General features: G+C 37.9%; 2 protein-coding genes across 3 annotated transcripts; both read right to left on the bottom strand.

Moving 5' to 3' along the window:
- Window positions 1-232: 232 nt before the first annotated feature.
- Window positions 233-11,686, bottom strand: micall2a (mical-like 2a). Of its 2 annotated transcripts, none has more exons than XM_025009926.2 (17): window positions 10,950-11,686; window positions 10,169-10,217; window positions 9,128-9,269; window positions 8,880-9,046; window positions 8,264-8,394; window positions 7,684-8,181; window positions 7,419-7,600; window positions 6,713-6,773; window positions 6,070-6,257; window positions 5,288-5,395; window positions 5,073-5,137; window positions 4,782-4,923; window positions 2,752-2,854; window positions 2,371-2,444; window positions 1,584-1,698; window positions 1,426-1,472; window positions 233-1,338 (listed from the first exon to the last, which is right to left on the bottom strand). In XM_025009926.2, exons 1-17 carry the CDS (start codon window positions 11,090-11,092, stop codon window positions 1,259-1,261), a joined length of 2,295 nt encoding a protein of 764 aa, XP_024865694.1. In that variant the 5' UTR covers window positions 11,093-11,686; the 3' UTR covers window positions 233-1,258. The 2 variants fall into 2 exon arrangements, with proteins under 2 accessions (XP_024865694.1, XP_017288997.1); XM_017433508.3 differs by having other exon boundaries at window positions 4,782-4,905.
- A 3,272-nt stretch (window positions 11,687-14,958) lies between these two features.
- Window positions 14,959-17,199, bottom strand: si:dkey-43p13.5 (visual system homeobox 2). The gene is made up of 3 exons (XM_017433513.3): window positions 16,435-17,199; window positions 16,009-16,166; window positions 14,959-15,444 (listed from the first exon to the last, which is right to left on the bottom strand). Exons 1-3 carry the CDS (start codon window positions 16,667-16,669, stop codon window positions 15,043-15,045), a joined length of 795 nt encoding a protein of 264 aa, XP_017289002.1. The 5' UTR covers window positions 16,670-17,199; the 3' UTR covers window positions 14,959-15,042.
- Window positions 17,200-18,511: the final 1,312 nt, after the last annotated feature.

Raw genomic sequence — 18,511 nt, 5'->3', positions numbered from 1 at the left:
CTCAAAATGAGGGATGTGTCGTTTTATAAGTGGCTGCAGCGCATTGATGCCAGAGAATTCCTAACACTGTCTTTAAAAGGGGCCTAATTAAAAGTATAATTCGATTCAGTGATCAGGGTTTTAATGTAAAGTTTTCTAAAAGCAGTTCAAAACTGAGTGAAGGTTTGTAATAATAAAACGATTTAGAATAACTAGATGTTTACAAAAGAAATACGAGTTGAAAAGCCAGTCATTCATTGTAAATTTTAAAACGATTTATTGAACAACAAATTTCAAGTTTTAAATCATAAATAGAGAAGGAGTACATAACCTTTAAAAACTTTTACAGTGTAAAATTACAAAACATTCCCACAAACAAGTGGCTCCATACATTTTAACAGCTCAGGTGGTGCAGATATTTGTAAAGAGTAATGTTTAATTAAAGCAGGTTTGAAGATAAAATGCTTAATACAACCTATAGTTTGTAAGCTTTTCTCAGCGAGGAGCTCCAGCTCTTCCTAATCCTCTTTCACATAACGTTATTGCATCAGCACAGCTGAACATTTCTGCGGCATTTATAAAATTAGCAAAGAAATTAACTGTCTGCACTGTGGCAAATTGGATTTCCAAGTTCCTGCGTGGTGAAACGGCATACCCAGGCTGCCACCTACAGTACAGCGTGGGAGGAGCCGTCGTCGCTGCTGCTGCTCCCATTTTATACAAAACTTTGGGTCACATCGCCCTCCGACATCCTCGCTGAAGATTCAAAATCCATTTAATAAATAATGAAATATTTTAATTTCAGATCAAGACTTAAAAGATTACACAACTTTTTTTTTTTTGAGCATTTCCATGTGAAGCAGCCGGAGTTTAGGAACTTTTTTTAAACTGAACATCTGTTTGAATAAATACATTTAATAATAAAATATCATTCCAAATATTTCATAAACTGTGTTCAACAAGAGACATGTTTTTTTAAGACTCCAGTGGTGTCATGTCAAACTTGTGAGTGTTTACATCTTTTTCAAACAGTGAAACAAAAAGCTTGTGGGGAGAACTTTGTTGCAGAAAAAAAAAAGAAATTAATCCAACAGAAACCTCACACTAAATAAGACAAACTAAAAAAGGTGAATCTAAAAATTTTACTCAAACATTTTGTCAGCCCCCGATTTCTTCTTGCATTTTTACATTTCCACATTATGTACTGCATCAGTATAAAACCAATAAATGGTTTAAAAAATTAAAACGACATTTTAGTGAAATAAAAATCCTTTGAGCATCATTCAACTTGCCTTTTACTTCTTCGCCTGAACATTTTTGAAAAGGAAGATTTTCTTCTGTTTTTAGTCTTCTTCACTCCTGTTTTCCCATAAAATAAAATATATAAATAAATGTTTAGATAACAAAGACAAATTTAGAATTTTTTTAAATAAAAATAATGCTTACCAAGATCTTGCATCATTTTATTCAACTGCTGGTCCTCTTCCACTTCCCTGAAATTAAATAATTAGCTTCCAGGTAAGTTTTTGTTTCATGTTTGGACAAAGCTGAATAAAGTTCCAAATGTGTAACAAGAAACTTAAACCCAGGGTGGATTGTTTTACCTCAGCCTGTCCTCATCAAGAACCTCCACAATCTCATTTCTACCGTCAACGATCTCCATCAGCCGCTGCATCAACTTCTTCTCCTGCTGTTGCTCTTCTCTGGATTTTAAATGATCTGTGGTATTGAGAAGATGCGTTCTTTAAGAAAAATATGGAAAGGGTAAATAACTTGTCCCTTTTGAGCCAGTTTCAGGCTGCACCATTTCTGTTATCACTCCACTGGTCACACTAAAACGGCCATGTTTGTAGGAATCAGGTGTTCTGGAGCTCTAGAGGGTAAAATAATCAGTAGCGGGGGCCAAAAGGCATTTCAAACTGCAAGGTTTTTCACTAAACTTTGTCCCGACTCATTTTTAATCATATCAAGCAGCTGCAGACAAGCATGTCCCCCTCCCTGTTGAAAACTTGACAATTAATTCATCTCTGCACTTCAGATTTTTGATATCACAACACCAGAAATATTTTCCAGAATCCAAACAGATCATGTTTTCTCCACCATGCTCTCAGTCACGCTTGTTGCATTCTTCTGGAGTTTTGTCTCATCACAACATCTATTCAAACAGCCACAAATACTTTCACCTCCTCCACAAACCATTTTGGAAGCTAAATATTTAGTTGGGAACGGAGACATGTCCATGAACTTCAGAAATCTTATCTTTGAAGCATTCACACAGTAACTTTTGTAGCAGCTGACAGAACCAAATTTCCTTCAAGTCTCGATCTCTCAGCAATTGTTGCAACATTTAAAAAAATGAGTTTTAAACCTCCTAGTTTGAACCAGTCTTACCTGGTTTCTCCAGCAGTCTGCGAAGTTCTCCCTCCACTCCTGGCTGCTGCTGCTCCAGCTCCTGAGTCCTGGCTCTGTGTTAGTTTGAAAAGGAAAAAATAAAATAAAATACTACATTAAGGATTGGGAGAAAAGAAAATCTCAATATCTAAAAAGTCCTATAATATTTTTCAGACAGGAAAACAAAAGCTTTGATATTTTTTGCAGAAATGCCACAAGTGTGGGAATAAAATGTTATCTAAATCAATTGTCTTGAAGTTTTCTAAAATAAAATGCCTCATTCGAGTACAACAGGCAGCATTTTTATTCTCTTGAGACATCAGTTGATCCATGTAATATTCTTAGCATCTTTCTTCTGTTTCAAACACAATCAGTACTCACATGTAAACAAGCTCTGATTCCTTCCTGATGTACATCTGCTTTTTTCGGATGAGGTTAAACCAGTCGACCATCAGTGGGTCCATCAATACGTCCCCATCCTCCTCTGGAAACCAGTCATTTAGATAAAATTAGGTTTTACATGATATACTGTATATCAAGATCCTAGAATCTGAGGCAGCATAATTTATCAGCACTAAAGTGATTTGAACCAGTTAATTTTTTACTATTATCATTTTTTTATCTGTTCTGGGTGGCTGAAATAACTCATTTAAATGTGTTGAGTAAATGAAGTCCTGCAGGAATACATTTAGCATTCCAAATGAAACATTTACATACAATTTTGGATCTGTGCTCTTCAAATATCAAAAAAGGCAGCATGCAAGAATAATTTAAATAAATCCAAAAAAATTAACTTCATCAGTCATGGCTCATTTTAAATTTCACTGGATGGTCTAGCTCTTTTATAGACTTCATGATTAAAAACATTTAAAAAAAATAAATAAAATTTAAATAAGGTCTTGGAGATGACCAGTATTTAGGAAGGTAGTAGACTTTTTTACCCTGTTTAAAAGTCAGTTTTACAGCAACATTAAAAATTTAACCAAGTTAACCCATTTTCAGTCAAATAATATTATAAAGCTGATTCACTGCATATTTGGTCATATGTTGGATTCCAGAAGATTACATTTAATTTAATAAACTACAGTGAGGTTTATAAGAACTATGACTAAACACTAAAATTCACCTTTTACTCAAATATATAATAAAAATAAATAAAGTGTTGAATAAAGCATAGTTTGTATATTACAAACTGATGTAGGAAAGGCAATGTGAAGACTGCCTTCATCCACCAAATAAAGCCATTTTTCCACTTTATCACTCAGAGATTCAACAAAAAATGTTTGTTAAAAGTTGAAATTTTAGCCACAGATTATTGCAAATCAAAAATTATAACGCCACAGTGAACAGATCAATTATTCTACAATAACCTTGATATGAAAAAAAAATTAGGGTGAATACTTGACTCCACAAAGTTTAACAAACCCATTTAAAAAAAACAAAAAAACAAAAAAACTGCATTCTTTATTACTTGAGCTCAACAGTTTAGTTTTCATGTTTTCTGCAGAAAAGCAGAGGATGATGGGATGACATGCAACTGATGACCAACACTTCTGCATTGTGTGGCTTCTGTGTACCACACAGAAAGAATAAAAAATACACAGTATATTTAAATTAGGTAAAAATCTATCCGAATATATACACACACATTATTATACCCAAGGCATGTTGACCTTGAGCAAAGCAATCAGACCCCCTACTCCTACTACCACAAAGGAGAGGCAACATCTCTGTGGGCTGGCTGTGCCTCTCACCTCATTTGGCAGCAGTAACTGTAACAGAAATGGCAGGTAATTTACCCTACACACACACACACACACACACACACACCACCCCTTGGGCTGATGGTGAATGGACGTGTGAAGCAACCAGGACTCAACTCTGCGACACCTAGAGGACTTCTGAAGTCCATATGAATATAATTAAATTTGTGTAGAAATTATTTGCTGCAACTGAGCACCAAGTGACCACTGGGCTGACAGCTTTTGCTTCAAGTTGGTCACTTTTTTTTTGGACCAACAGGGCTGCAGGGGCCAGCCAACACTTGACCAGGATTGAACAAATAAAAAGGGGAAAGAGTTCCTTTAACAGATGACAAAGATTAAAGAAAGAAATCATGGACTCTGGTTAATCTTTTTGTCCATATCCATGTTCTCTGAAACCTAATTCACCTCATAATTGTTGAATGCTTTTATAGTTACTTTAATATTTTGGAGTTTCAGGAAGCTCTCTATCAATGCCAAAAGCTAACCTGTGATTGGCTCCAGTGCAGTTGAGTAACATGCGGTTTAAAATTATAAAACCATTCACCTCAACCAACGTCATTCAACAAAAACTCCTCTTTGGTGTCCAAACAAAGACAAGTGGAAGTAAACAGCAAGTTGGATGATAAGAATTAAAATGAAACCTACGGTCCTCACAGCTGCGGAGTTTCTTTTCCAGTTCAACCCCCTCCTTCTCCAGCTGACCAAGGTTTATCTCAATATCCTCCAACTCCTTCTCGATCTGCTCCACTGGAATATGATAAGACTTTACCTGATGTAAAAACAAGAACTTAAAATCAAACATGATTTTGAATTAAAATTCAGACTGTAGAGACTTTAATGTAAAGAAGGTAATTCATTTTTCTCTGGGAATGTAATGAAAGCACATTTGAAGAACTGTTAATTAATCTCTTAAGAGACTTAATGGAGGGAACTTACGGAGGGTGACCTCATTTCAGTCCTGAAGGCGTTGGTGGGTGACAAATACTTTCCTTTTTTAGCAGCTAAGAGGTAGATAAAATAGGATTAGATAGTTGTGAAAAGTGTTGTCAAATTTGACTTTCCCTATAAAATCTTAGTAATAAATATATATAAAGCACATGGTTGAGATCATGCATGATGAGCTTTTTTTTTTAAATGGGTAGAAAACTCACCTGTCTGGTTTTCAGGATTGCCTGAAACAGTCGTTGAGGAGCTGATAGATTCCAGAGTTAGTGGTCTCAGTGGAGATTTCACAGGTGAAGAACATCTATGTTTAAAGCCTAAAAAAGGAGTAAAAAGAAAGCTTTATGACCTCTACATAGGCCGTTCAGGACTTCAACCTGTAGATGCATGCCAACATAAATCTGTTCATCTGTTCCTCTAGAACCATCATTTGGTTCACACAGATCTGGTCTTTAGTAAAGTTATCATGAAAGTTGTTGCAGTCACGTTCCTTTCGCACAAAAAAAAAAAAAAAAAAAAATCCGTTCTATTAACCATGTACATAGTTAAATTTGTTTTTAGAGCCAACTCAGAATGTTTTTAATGCTGAACCTCAGTGTAAAGTAGTTTTGTTAAAAAGGCATAAAAAGGAGTGAGTAAAACCTTTTTTAAAATGAGAAAAAAGAAAAAGCAGCCAAAGTCCAAGGAAAAAAAAAACTTTTGAAAGACCTGAGAAGCATGGAGATAATTTAATAAACTACATGAGTTCACTAAAATAGATTTCCTCACCTTTTATTTTGACTTTAAGACCTGGTACTTTCCAGGCCCTGTGCAAAGGTGTCCATTAAAAAAGTATTGCATTTTATTTCTTAAATTAATTTCTAGCACCAATCCTTAGTATAATGTACCTTTCAGACTAAATATTAAAGCAAATCACAGTCCAGTTTAATATGAAATACTCAAAATTTACATTACTGGCAGGCTCTTATTAAAATGCAAAGAAACATCTCACCATGGTTTTCAGAGGCAGGCGGAGGTTTCTGGGGATTGATTTCCCTAAAGCTCACAGGATCAAACAGAGCAAAGCCAAGTACAGCAGGTGTTGGAGCTGAGGGAGTCCTTGTACTGATGGAGACGTGGCATGGAGTTGTGGACATGAAACTAGCTGTGTGGTCTTCAGTCAAGACAGGCTCAGAATCTCTGCAAGTAAACAATAAAATAAGCAGTTTAAAATGCTCTCTCTAGCTGCACTTTGTTGATCCAACACAAACAGAAAAGGTTTTAAAGTATGAAAACATAGGTTGGAGATTGCCTCACCTTGTATTTTGTAACATTAAAGTCATGAAAAGGTGAGGAAGTAGTCATCAAGATTGATTAGAATGAGAAAATCTAGTGTTAGATTTAGACAAAGTCAGGCAGGGCACTCCTTGGGGCTTGTTAGGATGGGAGACAGAGCTAGCAGAGGCACTCTGAGCCAACCAGGAGAAACAGGAAGGGAGGAAACTCGAGGAGTCTGCATTCTGGAGAATGAATAAACTCAGAGTTCAGACAGGTAAAATAAAAAAATAGTTTTTAATGATAGTGTGACCATCACACTTTGAGCTGAGTGAGCTGTTTGGCATTAGTAATTATTAAATGTACTTGTGCACTCTTACTGTAATTTGGGATCAGTTTTCACAGGTTTGAGCTTCGTTTGCCACTCCTGGATGGATGATTCTGAAGAATTAAAATAAAACAAACATGGTGAAAATGTAGTTAGGGTTGCAATCTTGCACCCGCCCCCCAATATTTGTATGAGTTGATTAAAATTCAATCTTTGAAGCCAAAAAACAAACAAAAACTAACATCCATGTTGTGTTCTTATGAATTTGTTATACTCTTAACTTTGTTTATCCATTTTTCATTCTTTTTTTTTTCCCTTTGTGACCGTTTTAAAGATAAGAACATTGTTCTGCAACCTGTGGCACAGTCTATAATATCAAGCAAGAGGTAATTTCAGGCTCATCAGTGGTGGTGGTGTGTGTGTGTGTGGGGGGGGGGGTGCCCTGATATCCTTCACAATAAGACCACCAATAATTGCGTGTCTGTCTTCAAACCCACCAACATTCATTCATATCCATCACATCTATTTCAGAAGAATGACAGCTCTAGAAATGTTCATTAGTTCGAGGCAGAAATTAAAATGTCAGCTAACCACATGCCAAACACACTCGCTGAATAAATGGGACAAAAAGGACAAAGGAGCTTTGTTTTTTTGATGAATGTGTGAGGCAGACAGGAAGAATAGGGTCAGGGAGGAGGGGATGACAAGATGTCAAACAGTGGATCAAGAACAAGTAAAATGAATTCAGTGCAGTTTACCTTTGGCAGTTTTGTGTACAGTTGTTGGCCTGGTGTTGTCCTTGTTGATAGTCTGACATTGTGATTTCTTCTTGTTTGTCTGGCTGGTGCTGCTTGGTCCTTCACCGTTTCCTGCTGGGTCTTGGCTGCATTTATCCTTCCTCAAACTGGGGAAGTCAGCTGAAACTGGGTCAACAAAAAACCTGCACAAAGAGAGCCTTCACTATCAAACTTTCAGCGATGTATACATAATGAGTATCCAGTGATTTGATGGCACAATGCTTACCGCCTCTCTGCAGATCGGATGGTAAACAGGTGTCCGTTGTTATTGTTGCAGTTTTCCTCTGCTAGCTTCCTCCCAATCTTCAGTCTGGCACAGTTCTTCTCATCAGAACTCAAAGGGACCTTTGGATTTTCTAACTGCACCACAGGTTTTCTGAGTCCTGTTGAGGCTTCGGTAACATGTGGCGCAGTCTGGAAAAACTTCTGCCGAGCTGCCTGCGTCTTCTGAGCCGAGGCCGTCCAGGACTGGGACTGTGGATTGGGACTTAATGGCTTCAGAACAGTATGAACTGGGGCTGACAGCACTGAGGGGAAATGTGATGCCTGCTGTTTCTGAGTGACACTGGCTGGTTGAACAACTGAACTAGCACCTCCATATTTGATCTCTGCAGCCGAGGAGGAAGTTTTGGAACTGTTCTGGTGGGAGTTACAGACAAATGTGTCTGGGTTCCTTCCAGGTTTGTAGCCTCCTGCATGAAGTACGCTGGAGCACTCAATGCACCTGATGGAATTTTATTTTATTTAACGACTAATGAATCAAACCATCATTTTGTTAAAAAAAATAAATAAATGTAATGTCTTACTTGAAGCAGCTTCTGTGATAAAGCTTTCCTTCCACAAAGTGCCTCTGAACCAGATGGACATGGTTCTTACAGGCAACACATTTGCTGTTCAGAGTCCCACTTTTGTTTGCAGTGTCAGTCAAAACCACCTTCTGTGAAACATAAACCATCCAAATAAGTCATTTTCATCAATATTCACCCAAAAGAATGAAAACAATTTCACTTTGTTTAAAAAGAGATAATCTAGTCATTTTTGAAGTGGTGTTCTGTCAGATTAGTACCTTATCAACATCAAGGATTTACACAATCTGTGCTCAGCACATACATTCATGTAGGAACACAAACATTTGGTTGAGGAAACTAACAGCATCATGCAAAAGTGTCTAAGTTTAACATTAGCTAATGCAGCATTCTTTCACAACAGCAAGTCATTTCTAAAAAAAAGTTTACATTTTGAAAAAAAAAAATCTAAACAGGCCCTCATTCGGCTAGCCATTAGCCTAGCCTGGACAAAGACTTCTGCCCTTTTACCCCTCTCCTCCATGACTGATGTCACAGCTGATAAAGTAATAACTATTTGACAGAACATCACCTCAAAAGTGAGCAAATCATGGTGCTCATTCTCGACATAACTGACCTCTGCAGCAGGTTTTTCAGTGTTCGATGAGGGCCGAACTGAGTGAACGGAAGGTGAACACTTCTCAATGGCCTTTTTAGGCTGAAAGGTTTTGGCAACAACTGGGTGATTTTTCTTCTCCGATGGCTCCTCCTTGGAGCCCTCTGCTGGCCTTTTCACACCTCCCACTGAAGATAAAAACCAACCATTGCTGGCACATATACACTGCACAAGATTAAATGACAAGTGTCTCTGAGCCGCATTCTCACTTGGAGGCCGTCCCTTGAAGTAGTTGTAGTACTGGGACACATAGGTCAGAATGCTCAGCCTGTCAGGGATCCTTAAAGCTACCATGTCTTCTGCATCCAATAAAGCTGGAATGCCCAACTTCTCTTCTGCAATCTGAAAAGCCTGAAGGAAAATTCACAAGTTTAATTGATCACCATCCTTCTGTTGTAGATGGCAAAAAAAGTGCAGTCTAAAGCATTAAATACCATGGCATAACAGAATGTAAATAAATAAATAGGGGAGAATTAATGAATAAGATTTCCTGCGAGCTTGTATAGAAAGGAAGACATCAGGGAAACATTAAACTTTTTAAATATATTTTACTGCCATAGAAGCTGGTTTTACCACACAACAAAAGCAAATTTTCAGCCCAGGAAATAACCACCTGTATGAAACAAGATCCTATTCATAAAATATAGAAGGGTGTGAATTGCTACATTCTCAGATTTCAGCTGAGGGTGGCATTTAGCAGCAGCAAAACCTGATCAAACACGCTCCTCTCTGGGCCCAAATCTGTTTGTCTTCTTCAAGAAGTGCACATCAGGTGTGTGCTCAAGTGAACCACCAGGATGTGGATCGAATAGCAGATGGCAGCAGGCCTCATTCAAAATGAATAGGCTAGAGAGCCTCTCTGAGATCAGGTTTGATGCCGACAGGATCATCCAGGACAAGGAAGCTCTCTGCAGGGGCCCGAACCTCCAGGAGGAAGCAGGCATATTGGTACAGGACTAAATAATGGAGGGGTTAGCTAAATAAATGAGTTAGCATGAACAAAAGCAAAGAGTTACAGCTTTAGTAGAGTCTGAAATGAGAGTTTAGTGAGTAAAACAAGAAGCGTGGAAATTATTATAGTAGGTGGCTACATACATGCCATAAAAAAGAATAAATACTCTGTGTAGCTTCTTGTAGCATCATACATTACAGTTAATGTGTGGGTTTAGTGATAAATCTAACTTATGCAGCTTGAGAATAAAGTCTGTTCTTTTCTGTAAGCTAAAGGTTAAAATAACCTGACATCTTACCAGCCTGTTGTTCTCAAACACATCCTCCTTTCTGAGTGAGTCATAGTTTCTGGAAAAACACACACACATATAGAGCAGGCAGAGTGAAAACGTGTAAAATCAAAATGTCTTCAGGATATGAAATATGAAAGTCACATTTTTAAAAAGGTGCATCTTTGTCATTGCCCAACTATAAAAGGTGACAACAGATGATTACGTTTAGGGTCGTGTCTGTTACCAAAAGATCTCTTTAACCACAGGAAGTAATCATTCCATGCACAGCTACAATTTAACTTTTAGAATCAGCCAAATTCAAGATGGCCATCAAATACTTTAAAAAAGGACACCAAAAATAGCAAGAATTCAGCCTGTTTTACATATATTAACCTAAAATTCAGTGTGGTAGTAGCTGAAACTGATCCCAGACACATTCCAAGCACTACCAGACTGATCAAGATCTTCCCATTTGGACTCAAATCACTAACTTTGGAAGCTGTACAGTTCAAGATAGCTGCTACAACCAATTGACATTAGCCAAAATAAAACCTTCAGTAACTCGGTCTAGAATTGAACTAAAATGTGGTGTGGTAGTTGCTGAGAGTCATTCACAACTCTGAGCAACATTGTGTCTATAATTCCATCGTTTCTCATCGTAAGATGATCTTAGACTAAAACTCTGTCATGAAAGGTTGCGGGCGACATGCAGTCCTTTAAGAAACCCCCTTAATTTTACAAGATGTGGAAAACAAAAGCATTACAATACAAACATGCCTTGACCAAACAAAATTAATGGAATACTTACATCAGATCCGGTCTGTATTTGTGTATGAGGGCACAGAAAGCCAGTCCGTTCCTGAAAGAAGTCGTCATGTTGGTGATGGCCACATCTCTGTAGTCCTCACACTGAACTTTACACCACTGCTCCAGAGCCTTGATGGCAGCCATGCTCGCTGCGCCACAAAGATCCTCTCAGAGGGAAACAGAGTGTTCAACAGGCAGATCAGGAGTCAGAGGGATGACGAGTAAACACCAACAAAGTAGCCACTGTCAGGATTTGTCCCTGAACTACAGAGCTGCAGCTGCGTCCTGTTTCCTTCTTTTCACCTGATTGTGAGAGCCGGCTCTCACAGGGACCAGCTGGTGAGTGGGGGTGCGTGTGCGCGCGCGTGTGTGTGTGGGTGTGTTTCCCAGCTCATTACACTAATTGGCACCGACTGCTAATTCGTCTTTCACGACAGTTGATTAAAACTGGTCCTAAAGAGTGGACTAAAAGAGCAATTTTTGGGGATTTATTATTCATGTAGTCTTTCATGTAGCTATTGCCGAACATTTTAATTTATTTACCTGCCACTTTAAATGTAGTTTGTCCAACATTATCAAACCATCAAACCCGCACGCAGCTGATTTAACAGCTTTAGGGATTTTCTTGATGAATTTCCAATTCAAACTTGGAACAACTATTGATAACTGTGTTACATTTACTAGTTTTATTTGGTTTTATAAAATGATTTTGTCTTCAGAACCCATCCAAGGGTGCCACCAAAGGGGGGCTAGTGGGGGACAATTCCCTTATTAGTCCCCCACTGACCCCCCTGGCCTGATCTTACATGCATATTTCATGAACTACTGAATGAATTTTAATGAAACTTAAAGAAGGTAATCATTGGATATACCTCCACCCCTGAATAACTTTTGGAGCCAACTTAATTCAAGATGGTCACCACAGCCAACTGGCCTTAGAAAACACAAACATAGCTTTTAAGAGCTGAAGAGTAACTGTACTGTTCTCAGGTAGGAAAATGGATGGTTGGTGACGATTTTGCAGACAAATACAACAGCTCATTAATAAGCCAGGATATATTGCAGGCCTAATATGACGGAGTGATTTGTCATTTTTTTAACTAAACCCACCCATGAGCATTCTCTTAGACATCTTTTGAAAGATTTTTGAAGTATAAAACAAAATTTGCTATCTGAATCAGCTTATATGTTAGAATAACTAACAGAGTTGAAGACATGCAATCATTTTACTTCACTGTTCTTTTGCTAAGACACAACAGGAACTAATTGAGGCCAGCCATATCTCAGTGTTTCAGGAAATGCTGAGAAAAACTTTATTTTCCAGCAATGTGTCAAGTTTATAAAGAAGAATTCTATATTTTTTACAAGACGAAGGATCGTAAAGTCCATCAGGAAACAAAATAGCTCAGTGCGCGTCTTATTTTGAAAAGTATCCCCATATAAAATTTAACCCGCTGACCTCATCAGTTGGAGTTCACGTCTCTGACACAGAGAGTGTAATTAGTGAGAGACCGGAGCTGAAATTGAGTCCCTGAAATGTAAGCAACCCACACTGACCTCTTTCATTAAACCAGGTCACAGCGCTGGTGAATTGTTTATTGTTTAAGTTCGGATGACGGAAGAAGAACCGTTTGAAAGTCTAAAAGTGTTGGACATGTGGGATTTTATTAAGTTTGTTGAAAAAATTACAGATCCTGTGCATCTGACAGTCTCATCGCTTCTGTCCTCGGGGACGTCTTCATACCCAGAAGGGGGCAGTGTCACACTGCTGTGTGGGGACACTTTGACTGGAGAAACCTTTTATACGGGATGTTAACGAGAACCAGAATATCCACATACAATTACTTATTACTACAAACTCAGATTAAATTTGTGGTGATTTAGGATAATTGGTAAAATGTCCTTTTTTTAATAAAATCAGTTGACGGCTGTTTTATATAATACCACACAATGAATGAAAAATATTACCCCAAAATTGATGGAATACAGCAGCTTTGAATGGTAATTTTATTATTTATTACATTTATTATCACAGATATGATTGTCCACCAGCAAAAGGCAAAGGAGGATGATAATATATTTGCCTGTGTCTGTGGGTCTGTCTGTTAGGAAACACAAAAAGGAGTTGTAATGAAACTCTCAGAAAATCATCATTGGTTGAACTTCTACAACTGATTAACACATGACAGCTGCCACAGACAGCTGACTTTAAATGAAACAAAAATGGCTGCAACTCAGTCAGTTTTAAAGATATTGAGAAAAATTTGATGTGGTAGTAGCTGAGAGTCATCCAAGCAAACAGTCTGAGCAGGAAATCTCAAATACTGTATGAGATTACTATTATTACTTTTGAGGTTTGATTAAAAACAGAATTCTTGCAATAAAGGCAGCGGGCGATATGCATTCCTTCAAGGAATGTGAGGCCATTAATTTAATAAAGAGTTGATTCTTTTGTATACATTAAGCGGCTTAAATCACATGTCTCCTCTGTAGATTTACACCTCTTTTTATGCTTGGTGCCCCACAAAGAGTGGACTATTTTCACATAATCTACAGTAGAGTCAGTGTTCATGATTTCATTTTTCAACTATTCCCATTGTTTCCTGTGCGGACGTGTGTCTACATGCACACATCCTGCCTCTATGTGACTGTAACCCAAAAGGTCAGGGCTGTCATTAGTGAACTCATTTGGAAATTACTTGACTGTATCCCATTTTAGCTGTGCCCCGATGTCAACATTTGTCATTGTTATCTGATGGAAGCCTCGGCGTGAGGAGAACACCATCAATCACGTTTAAGATGTGTTGAAAACTGTATTCAGAGACACAAGCAGCCTGAATACTGTTTATAAGATGGCCAGGTCTTAAGAATTTCCTTATACATAAAAAAAGCAAAATGGTGACATGTGTTACACTAAAAAAAGAGAAGAATTAAACCAATAAACTTAATGTAACAGTAGTTTTTTAAAAATAGACTACAAGCCTTTTTAAAATAAAACATACCCATTTTTAGTCAAGAAAACCAACTCAGAATATTACTTTAAGTCTTACTAAATTTAACTGTTAAAACACACAGAAAACAGTTTAATTTAGATTTTACGTGACATAGCCAATATATTTTTAAAAGTCTTTACATTATATTGTTTCCTAATGGCTAGGGTGGAGAAATAAGGAATGTCTGGGTCTTGTTCAAGCTAATATTTATTATCCTTTGTTTAACCAAGCAAATCCCAATAAGATCATAGATCTCTCTGTCAAGGGAGGCCTGGACCTGAAGGCAGCCTAACATCTATGTTTTTAGACTGTGGGAGGAAACTAATGCACAGAAAGTCCAACCCAGGACCTTCTTGCTGTGAGGCAACAGTTTTAACCACTAATCCATCATGCTGCCAAAATATAATATGAAGGTAAAAATTTATTGTTTCTATAGCAACAATTAAAGATAAAAGATAACCACTAGTTTTGATAATGTGAGTTTGATGGTTATTACAAGCAGCTTAAAAGCTTTCTGATACTTAGTAGACTGCAATGTATCCACTGCTAATTGTCAAATTTAATAAAAATATAAATGATTAAATATTACTCCTCACCCATCACTAATTTTCTCCATCTGCTTAATTCTATTTGAGGTCACAGAGAGGATTTAAATTCAATGCAAAACAATACTTTGAGGGGTTTTTTTTTTCATTCCATTTTGTAGGTATTGATAAACAAACTTCACATTTAACTAATGTTGCTCTCTATATTTCAGTTGTTACCAAATCTATTTCAGTACAATTCCAATACTTTAAATGAAAAGTATTAGTAGTTTTAAATTCAATCTAAAATAGAAAAACATCCTATGAGGTTTAAAACAATTGGTAAATTGTGTGTACATTTAAAACTTCTTTAACTTTAAAAATCTAAAACATTTTTTATCCAAAAGGAAAACACTTTTTTAATAATTCAGAAAAAAAGTATACAGAATATATACATAGAAGTATTCAGTTAAGAAAGGTTAAATGATAAAACTCATCCTCAAAAGTGGAAACAATACCAGCAGACTACAATGTCTTTCCTTTTTTTTTTCTGTACAAACAGGAAGAAGGCGCATGATCAATCACTGGCATCAGTTTCCTGTGTTTGTGACTGTAGGTCAGCGCCTGTCACGTTAACAGTGCTGTGGATCTCAGCCTCGTGCTCTCTGGCTTTGGCTCGCAGCTCGGCGATGCTGCAGGAGCGAAGCTGCTCTGAGCTCAGCCCCTCCGAGCCCTCCGGCCTCTCCCACTTCCCCAGCCTCAGGGTCAGGGGCTGCTTCCGCACGCTCAGCAGAGAAGCTGGAGCTTTTGTCCATGGGTAGTTCTCTCCTTCCTGTTGCTTCTCCCAGGCCTCGCCGTCAGAGCCTTCTGTCTGTTTGCTCCTTTTGTCATAAATATCATTGTTGTTCTTTTTATGCAAAAGCTGGCCTTGAAGTTTCAGCTGCCGCCTCATCTTGGCTCGACGGTTTTGAAACCAAACCTTAAAACAATGTAAAAAGAACATGTTAACATAAATAATCAGGTATTTACTTCTGGTATTTATGCTAAAAATTATCCAATTTAAACATTAGTTGGCATGATCTGATAAATTGTAGTCAACTTAAAAATAAAATGTGTATATTTATGTTGAATTTTTTATAAGTTTGCAAGAAAAAGTGTCACATAAGTAAAAACATTCAACATAAAATAACACAATGACGTTGGCTAAATAAGCTTTATTTTTTTACCTGTTTTTGTTTGCTTTTATTCTCTCAAGTGTCTAATATAAGGCCTTTTATTTGAAAATTAATGGTATATTGTATTAAGCAAGCTTAGAAAAATGTATCCATGTTTCCTTACAGATTTATATAACATCCATTTAAAAACCAAAAAAAGAGAAACCAAATTTCAAATTGACAACACGACATTCATTTTCCTCATCTTGCGTTTGTTGGGATGGAACAGAGAAAGCTGAGCTGAACAGCTTCGTTTAGACTTTAGCTGAAACCTGAACACCGGCTGAATGAAGACAGCAGATCCAGCAGGAACCCCGTGCACCACCTACCTGAACTCTGGCCTCGATCAGATCCAGTCTGAGGGCCAGGGCCTCCCTCATGAAGACGTCCGGGTAATGGGTGGTTTCAAACGCCTTCTCCAGCTCCTCCAGCTGCCAGCTGCTGTAGTTGGCTCGTGCACGCCGCTGCTTCACTGGCCTCTGTTCATCTGGAAAGCGCAGCACAAGCACCAATTAAACAATCGCCAATGGGTGACAGGAAACTAATGGCTCTAAATTGGATAATTAGCACCGCAATCGTTAAACCCATTTTAACACCATGTGATAATTGATTGTTAGTTACGAGCTGTTAGTCAGCCTTTTGTAAACATTTACACTGATGCTCAGAGACTTCAAAGCTGTAAGTACCAGTTTGACTGAACTCTACCTGAACAATCCCAGTATTATTAGTCATTAGTTGCCAGAGTTTGAACTCACCTGTGCTTTCGGTTGGTGGCCCAATTCCAATGGACTGTGTGGCCAACAGCAAAGCGTCCTTGCATGGCTCTGGCTGGAGAAAGTTCCTTAGTGATTCGTAGCTGAAAAACGGCCCTGGGATCAGGATTTGAGGCGGTGAGCCCAGTCTGGTTGGGAACGCAGGGAAAAAGTGGGCTGCAGGTGAATGAAAAACTGCAGGAAGGAGGGTGGAAACCATTTGCCCCGGGCCAAACATGTCCACGAGATAAAGAGTCCAATGTTTAACGTTCGTTCGCTGAAGAGTGGAATTCTAAAGGGATTGTATTAGAGTGGCAAAATGCATCCTACCATCCGTGACGGGGAAAAAAAATAAACAAATTTAAAAATAGTAGACCCCTTCTGGAGCTGCTTTATGTTTCTGAGGCACTAAGCACAGGTACAAGAGGTTGCCTGAAAAGTGAAGCCTGTGCTTAGGTAGGAGGTGGTCTCACCTTAGTTCCCTCCTCCTACCTGGTCCAAACACATCCAAACACACCACAGAATGGGAATGCAGAGAAAATTCCTCCTAATATTTAGGCAATGGTATTGCATCATCATCATCATAACTGAATTTGTCATAAGACATGTCCCCAGAAGTTCTAAGACAAGTTGTAACATCTTTAGGCCTCTGAAACACCAACGAGTAAGTCTTTCGACAGCCTGACCAGTTTAAAAGTTGACAAGTATCACAGAAACAGATGTCATGAAAACAGATGCTTGGAAAACAAACAAAAAGGCAACAGACCCTGGAAAACAGATCCTAACTCAAACACAGTGTCACAAAGCTGTAGGTTTATTTGTGTTTTTCGTTCCTTTGAATAACTTGGTGGCTGCTTTATGTGATTAATTTATCTTTATTTGTTTTAAAGAAGAAATGTTTTGTTTTTCATATTGGTGGCTACTTGGTAACATTGGCAGTACTTCATCAATCTGTCTGACATGACAATAAAATTGTAAAAATCGTGTATATTTTCTGTAATACTGATTTGTAACATCTGATATATAGATAAAGAGCTGTTAAGTTGTTTTTACAAGTTAATGTCATTAATGTTTGTTTTAACTTTTGCTTTAGTTGGTTGTAAGTTTTAATATTTTATTCATGGCAGCTCTTGGGGGTCTTTTCATTTCATCAAGTGCAGCAATTGCTAATAAATTTCAGGCACTGAAACACATGGTGTGACTTTCTTTACAAGTTTCTTTATAGTGTTATTAGTTCATGAAGTACCATATGTTGACATTCTTGACACAAAACAAAACTTTAACACTTTTACCAAAAGCACCAAAATAAAATAATGACAAACCCTCAAGCAGATATTTCCATTCTACCAATCTTTTCCTAATAAAGTTTTGATTTAGGGAACGAGTTACCGAGCATTTCGAGGATTTTTCCATGTCAGATTGAAGCATGCACATCAACACATTAACAGTCAAGACAGGAAGATTATTAACACTTTTTTTTTTGCTCCATGTGAGTGAGACAGCTGCAGCTTAGCGCTGACGGATCTCTGATGAGACGATCAACACTGTGGGAATTAAACCCAGGTGTGTCAATTAATCCAGAGATACATATCACCCCAGCAACACATCTCTCTGACGTCTCATCAGTTCAGATGGTGGTGAAAACATCCAGCTGTGTGTGTGTTGTCACCAGTGAGCGGGCAGGCGGAGGTGGCTTTGATCAGGAGGCAGCTGGCCTCAGCTCAGGTGAGTCACAGGATGGTCATTCCTCCGCACACAGCTCCATCACCTGTGTGGCCCTTTCATCCGCACCTGTTCAAACACCAAACTCTTAAGGAGCCAATAAGCCGGTAAGCAATTTGTATTTTTGTAAATCCTAAGCTGAAACCTAAAACGGCGTGATTTGTGGACAGAGATTCACAATTTTTCTGATAAAAATGAGAAAAGACAGAAGCTTGGCTGCGATGAAACTCTTCACATTGATTTATTTAGGAGCTCTTCAAGAAAAAGCTCTTCTCCTAAAATAAACAATTCTGCAAATATAAAATTATTTAATGCCTTGCATTCCTTCATGCCAGAGTTTTACACTTAGCTTATCTTA

This window comes from Kryptolebias marmoratus, linkage group LG12 (assembly GCF_001649575.2).
Source record: "Kryptolebias marmoratus isolate JLee-2015 linkage group LG12, ASM164957v2, whole genome shotgun sequence".
Taxonomy (NCBI): domain Eukaryota; kingdom Metazoa; phylum Chordata; class Actinopteri; order Cyprinodontiformes; family Rivulidae; genus Kryptolebias; species Kryptolebias marmoratus.
This window is presented reverse-complemented; position numbering and strand designations above follow the sequence as displayed.

What these genes read in the sequence shown, in the direction of transcription:
- micall2a (XM_025009926.2), bottom strand. Translation starts at nt 11,092, where the DNA reads ATGGCTGCCATCAAGGCTCTGGAGCAGTGGTGTAAAGTTCAGTGTGAG. An exon ending in TGTACACAAAACTGCCAAAG is followed by an intron (nt 6,774 to 7,418) that starts GTAAACTGCACT and finishes TTAATTCTTCAG; the next exon opens with AATCATCCATCCAGGAGTGG. An exon ending in CAGACTGCTGGAGAAACCAG is followed by an intron (nt 1,699 to 2,370) that starts GTAAGACTGGTT and finishes TCAATACCACAG; the next exon opens with ATCATTTAAAATCCAGAGAA.
- si:dkey-43p13.5 (XM_017433513.3), bottom strand. Translation starts at nt 16,669, where the DNA reads ATGTTTGGCCCGGGGCAAATGGTTTCCACCCTCCTTCCTGCAGTTTTT. An exon ending in GCCACCAACCGAAAGCACAG is followed by an intron (nt 16,167 to 16,434) that starts GTGAGTTCAAAC and finishes TGCGCTTTCCAG; the next exon opens with ATGAACAGAGGCCAGTGAAG. An exon ending in TGATCGAGGCCAGAGTTCAG is followed by an intron (nt 15,445 to 16,008) that starts GTAGGTGGTGCA and finishes CATTGTTTTAAG; the next exon opens with GTTTGGTTTCAAAACCGTCG.